Source organism: Argiope bruennichi, chromosome 3 (assembly GCF_947563725.1).
Source record: "Argiope bruennichi chromosome 3, qqArgBrue1.1, whole genome shotgun sequence".
Taxonomy (NCBI): domain Eukaryota; kingdom Metazoa; phylum Arthropoda; class Arachnida; order Araneae; family Araneidae; genus Argiope; species Argiope bruennichi.
Window position 1 is genome coordinate 137,473,113 of NC_079153.1, and position 6,861 is coordinate 137,479,973.

Below are 6,861 nucleotides of genomic sequence, written 5' to 3' on the forward strand. Positions count from 1 at the left end.
ACTCTCATATTTTTTTTAACTAGATCCTTCCATTCTACCGGCAAATTGCATAGTATTTCATTACTCGAATAAGAATTAATTATTTAAACATCAAATTAATTTACGTTTTAATAGTTAAAAGAAACTATATAAATCATATTGTAGAACCATACTGTTTAAAAATATTTTTTTTGTAATTATACTTAGGTTATAAATATATAATGAAAGCATAATTATTTATGTATGTATAATTATAAAATAGTAAATAGTATATACTATGTTGCTAAATTTTAATTCCTTAAAAATTCCTGAATTTTTTTTCCATCATTAAAAAATATTTACTTTGCATTGTTGTCCAACACTTTAAGTGCTTCTTAAATTATTTTTAAACGTTGCTCAATAGCCATATTTCATTGCATTGTAATGCAGCCAATCATATCAATAAACATTGTAGAAAAGTTAAATTGATTTTTGAAATTCTCACTAACACTTCACTCGATCCCAAGACAATGGGAGAAAAAAAATCGCTTACAGCAAAGACCCAAATACAAAACAAATTCAAAAAATACAGATTAGTGTAGTATCTCGTTAAGCAAAATAATGGGTTTTTAGATCTCCGCCATCGACAAAAGAGGCGCTCTAAATACCGAATGCACACGAACGTAAAAGTTGACAATCCCGAATTGAGGTTGGAGAAAATAGCTATTGTATATATATACCTAGAACATTCATTCTTGCTTCAGAAAAGCATTCAATAGCGAAGTGGACTTTGGTCTGGAATCACCATGCATTTGGTAAGAGTTCATTTTGCACTTCATGATGTACAGGATTTAATTCAGCTAAACTTTATAAGCACTCATGCCGAATAGCTGCAATATTAAAAATGAACCCTTTGCACTCGGTTCGTGCTTCTTACTCGCCATTCAAGACGGTGCATCGTTTTGACTTATTTTTCAATTTTGATTGCTGAAAATACCTACAGAGTGGTTAAAAGATGTGGACTCATGTTTCAGAGAAATCAGACTTAAAACAATTATATATATATATATAAATTTCGGAGCGATAAACAAGTTTTTGCATTCCTATTAGGTATTTGCAATAGTCACGTATTAAAGTACTTTTCCGAGTGCAGAAGGTTAAGAGAAGTATTTTTTGTTGTCAGCTTATTTGAACTAAGAGAAATACAAATTAAAAATTTTACTTCCTACATTAAATAATTTTTTAAATATTTTTTTATGAAATGACGTTGGTATTTTTTTTTGGTTTGTATAAGATATCTTTATTTTAATTTTTCAAAGACAATTGAAAAATAAGCTGCAGTTGAATAATGAAGAAAGTCAATAATTTTACAGTAATATTATTAAATGCTTTTGTATTGCTATTTTGCTTTCAAACATTCGATTGATTTTTGCTTGCTAATAAATTTATATTAACTTGAAGGATGTACTTACTTTCAAGAATAAAGTATGTAAAACAATTGATTAAAATAATTAAACTTAAAAACAAATAAGAATTTGAACAGAACTTTCCTTGAAATCGAAACTGAATGAAAGACAGACACATTTGCTTTCTCAAAGGAGTTTTAAATACTTGAAAAATTAGTTTTCGATTTCATTTCACCCTACTTTTGTTTCTTCGTATGATTACAAAGAACAGTGAGAAAAGTTTGATGCCATCTATTCAAACTGAATTCAATTGATTTATTTCAAATTTTATAATTAAAAATTTATGTGTTTACTTAGATAAGAATGAATCCACTTTTATTATTAAGATTTCTGTGATATTTTGAGCTGATATATCTATTGAAAGTTATGTTTTTGTTTTTATTGTTGTTGTCATTAGCTGCTGCGACTAACTCTTATGATTCGACCTTTCTTGACAAGGAAGACTCTAATAATATTGGGAAGTTGATGAGAAACGCATAATACACTCGCACATAATACGCAATAATCTTATTGGATAAGTGAAGAGAAATGTTCAGTTGGATAGTGGATGAGTTAAATGACATCAGACTTTTAGACATAAGTGTCATGGTATATAAATTTTTTGAGATAAAAAATGCTTTTTCAATACATGACCTTATACTTATTTACAATAAAAAAAGGAATTGACAGTAAGTCACGAAATCTTAAATGGATGCTATTGAAATTCCAGGCAATCTTTAAAAGCATCTCAAATGGCGATGGTGAGACATACATGTGCATATATTTTATCTGTGAAACGCTCATGTCTTATTGGTAAAAAGTACTGCAAAACAGTGCATGTCAGTGTGAAGGCACCTGACTGAGTTCAGGCACACATTTTTGGGAAATTCTCTAACGAATCATTTCAACTCTTTTTCTGGCTTCTTGTGATTCAAAACAATGAATAATATCAAACAGAAAATTTTCTATCACTTGAAAGTCAATAAAATCGAAATTGACATAAAAAAATTGTTAAAATTGTATCATAAAGTAAAGCATTTCATTAAAAAAATTCTAATTCACATATTCAAATTATTTTTCTACGCATCATACTTACAGCTATGGAAAAGACAATGAACCAAGATCTAAGAAATATTTGCAGCTGCAAAAAAGCATATGGCTGATTGAATAATTTTGCATTCGAAATTTCACAAAATGTGTAGCTGAAAGTGACATACAGTTTTAAAACAATAATAATACAGTTCAGAACTATATATCTAATCAATTACTTTTATAAAACTTAATGTAACATGTATTTAAAATTTCAGGGAAATATATTCATAAGTTGTAAGGTATCATGCTTCGGTATGAAAATTTTTATAAAATGAAATTTCTTCAAAAAAGGCCATTTAAAGTTTTCATTTATTTTGCATTTAAAAAATATCTTTTTATCTCTTTCCAAATTCATTACAGTTGAAAGCTATACCTTCTGCAGTTTTTATTTCGGGCACTACAATTTTTTCCTTGCAAAATTTGTTCTAAATATAGACTAAATTCGAGGCACATGCTCTCGCATTATCAAGGCTGGTTTGTATCTTTAATGCATACTGACCAGGAATGACTCCAGTTCATTAAAATCTCCTAAAGAGATATAAAATCTATCGTTAAATTGTAATATGTCTACTGATGACCCACACACACACATTATATATATATATATATATATATATATTGGAAGAAATGAGAACAAGCAATTGTTAAAATTCTCTTTTGCATTTTGATTCCTACAGTGTAGACATTATTTTGATAACTGCTTTCACTTCTTGTAGATGATTCCTTCCATTGTAGATGATTCTTACTGTAGGATTATTATCCTTCGTCTTATTTTTCATAGTATTATAAATAAATAAATCCGCGTAGAGTTCTCGGAGCATTCAAAGATTAGGTAAACCCGAACATCTTCCAAGTTTCTTGACGAATACTGGTGATTTTAACACCAGTGTTTTGCTCCATGCGATAAGTAGGTATTTTTAGTGCAACATGTTTGCAAAATTTACTCATGAATTTAATATAATGGATCCAATGGAGGATTCATCACTCAGCTGAATGACAAGAATTCTCTGCATTATTATGTTCCGTCTACTCATATTCCTTATTCAGTAGCATTTCCAGTTTCTTCATTTTCTTTTATTTCAAAAGCAACCTTATTCATTCAGTTCTCTACGAGCAAAGCACAAAATAGCTCCCTTTCATACATTCAGAATACTTTTTTTCTAAAAGAAAAGTTAGCAAGTTCAGAGCAGCACAAAATTTTTAGCTAGACTTAAAATCCTTCCAAATAAGTCTAAATGCATTTTCCATTCCAGTGCGTGTGTTCTGATGTTAAGAAGTTTCAAAGCCTTTTGAGAAAAAAACAGTTCTCTCAGCTCCAACTAAAATAGGAGAGTAATAGAAACGTGGCAATTTCAAACAATATTTATATTCCAATCAAAATCTGTCATACTTGTTCGAATCGATGGTAAAATCTTGACATTCATAATAAGATTTCCTTAAAAAAAAAAACCATCAGTCTTCCCTTTTAAATGTTTCTTTTAAGTTCAATAACTCAAAGTAAAATCAAATTCTTTCGAAAGCAAAAATAAAAATTTAATATTAAGACAATATAAAAGCGGACATGAGGAGTATGATGCCGACAAGGTACCGATAGCGCTGAGACCGAAATGAAGGCAAATGTTTAAATCAAAGGAGAGTGAAATTTAAAAAAGGGTTGATTAAGCCGAACAATTTGAATATGTGCACATTCCTTAAAATATTTTTTTTAACTAAACGAAACACAAAATTTAAGATAGAACATCCGAAATTCTTATTTGGCAATACATGTAATGACATATCAACTTAGAAAAGTTGACTTAAGATTCATTAAATGGAAATTCAAGTAATGTTGGCTGAAATTCGGGGAATGTAGATATTTTACCAGAAAAAGAAGGAAAAGAGGCCTCGGTATTGTTACTTAACGGCATTGCCGAAGAAAAATTTTAATATAAATTCATATCTAATACATTTGGGGAAAATTGTTTTAAAGATGCTGCGTTATAAAAATAATCCATACCTCTTTTATATTTAATGATTTAATTAATTATTATTTAATAAGTGATTTTCACAGTTTCTTAAAACTTAATTTCGAATAATAAGGTCATATTTTAAACAATCATACTGACTATTCATATTCATATTTCTATTTCACTCCATAGAGACTGCTTGCTTTTCTGACTTGCTTTGTCGCTGTCTACAGTCAGCACCTTGGGCATTTCTACTCGGATCATGGCGGCCATGACTATCTCGATAGCAGCGATGCAACACACAAACACGGGCATCATGGAGCCCTGGACGAATACGGGAATTCTGGATATGCCAAGCATGGGCATCATGAACTGGACACTCATAAAGCCCGCGGAGAGGAGGAGAGCCACCATGATCTTCACAAAGCTCGTCACGACAAAGGATATTATGAAAGGAAGAAAGGTCACGGGTTTGTAAAGGTAAAAATTCGTCGAATTTTTTTAATCAGTTTTTTTCCCTCTCTTTTTCAAAATTGTAGAAAGTTGTAAAGTATTTTTTTTTACCACTTTTGTTTAGGCTTATGCATACGATCACATCAAAAGCCACCATGATAAAGGTTCCTCCCTAAATGAACACAAATCTCATCATGCTCACCATGCCAGCGAAGGCCTCCGCCAACTCGAAGATGACGGGGCTCATGGCTACGCCAAACATGCCAAGAAGATTCATCACGGAGGATATGGATACTCGGATGCAGGTAAAACCTTAAAGAAGCACGGTCACCATGGCTATGATAGCAGGGCCCACCACGCTCCTATCCCCATCTTACTGCATCCTGCTTATTCGGCGCCAGTGTATGCTGGACCTGCACACCATACTTATTTGCATTAAGATGTAAGTGCTGACTTTTCTATAATCTTCTACCAGATCTTTCTATACATAAACTAATAAATCCTAACTCCAAGAAAAGGTTATCATGAATGTGCTTGTTTTGATCCTTTGATCGGAATATCTAAGAAATATTCTTTTACCTTCGATGTACACTCCTGTGAATCGATAGAAATTTCGACTTCAGGATCATTTCCTCGATTATCCCATTTTGTGCAGGAACAATCTGTGTGTCTTATATTAACTCTCTCTACAGAGCATTATCGAGAATTCATTTTAATGGCTGCTATTCTAGGAAACCACAACACACTTTTTTTTAAAGTCTTATTATTAATCTTATATAAACATAATTATTAATCAATTATAATAATCATTATATTAATCTTGTATAAACATAATTATTAATCAATTTATATGATTAATGAAGCAAAGTAATTTCTTCGACTTAAACAGAGTCAGGAACTTTAGAGGGTGATTCAGATGGACAAAATTAAAAGTATTTGAATCCCGATGATTGAAATTGATTCGTTCCTTTGCTTTAATTGTAAATAATACTGAATTTGAATGTGTATTTTTATATAAGAAAAGGGCATTAAAAATGATAGGTTACATATGTTTTGTATATATTCGAAGACAAATTGATTTTAAGTCAAAAGTTCTAAATGAATTAAAATCGGCTATTTCATAATTTTTAGAAAGTGTTTAAGGAGTGATTGAAAATGAAAATATTCATCGTGACAATTTTCTTTTCTTAGTGATTTTGTGTACAGAAAAAGATGTATCTAATTTTATTCCCACACTTTCAGCATCCTATTAAAAGCTTTGATGTTCATAACCAAGAAATAGAGTATATATTCAATTCTATAATATATCTATTCAAATACTATTATTATTTTCAGGTGACGTCTCTGCACATTCTGGTCGTAGATACAAACAAAGAATCTTGTCTGAGTGCACCATATGTTATTTATTTTTTCACGCATAATATTGCAGACTATCCGCATCTTGGAATCATATGTAATTTTATTATTTGTTTAACAATAATAAAATGAAATGTCTTCACTATGCCTTTTTTATTGCCACATAATTTGCCAGCAACATTTTGTTGTAATGAAAGTACTAATATTTTTTTCCATAAAAGCACGAAACAGAGACGTTTATTTGTTCTAAATTTTTATTTGGTTCATACAAGACAGTGGATCTTTCTTTTTATTTAAAACTATTCGCCTTTGAAACCAACTGTGAATATTGATTATATTTAATTTCAGATAAATCGGTTAAATATAAATTTATGTCCGTGATTCTATCCAAATTATCAAATGACATTAAAGCCATGTTATGTTAACTCTTTTACATAACCTTCAGAGCATCACTGCAATCTATTGTTGGAAATCAAATAGAAAAAAAAAATATTTTTTAAAAATTGCCAAAATTCAGTTCGAGTTGTCATGATAAAGATACTTTTAAAATTTTGAAACTGTGTAACATTTACTTTTTTGCAGTAATATTTTCAGAAGTTCGTATCGCATAG

The 6,861-nt window shown here is 30.2% G+C and overlaps 1 protein-coding gene across 1 annotated transcript; it reads left to right on the plus strand.

Moving 5' to 3' along the window:
- The first annotated feature begins 741 nt into the window (after nucleotides 1-741).
- Nucleotides 742-6,369, plus strand: LOC129964096 (histidine-rich protein PFHRP-II-like). The gene is made up of 4 exons (XM_056078776.1): nucleotides 742-773; nucleotides 4,634-4,921; nucleotides 5,019-5,336; nucleotides 6,230-6,369. The coding sequence occupies exons 1-3, from the start codon at nucleotides 765-767 to the stop codon at nucleotides 5,331-5,333; spliced, it is 612 nt and encodes a 203-aa protein (XP_055934751.1). The 5' UTR covers nucleotides 742-764; the 3' UTR covers nucleotides 5,334-5,336; nucleotides 6,230-6,369.
- The last annotated feature ends 492 nt before the right edge of the window (nucleotides 6,370-6,861 follow it).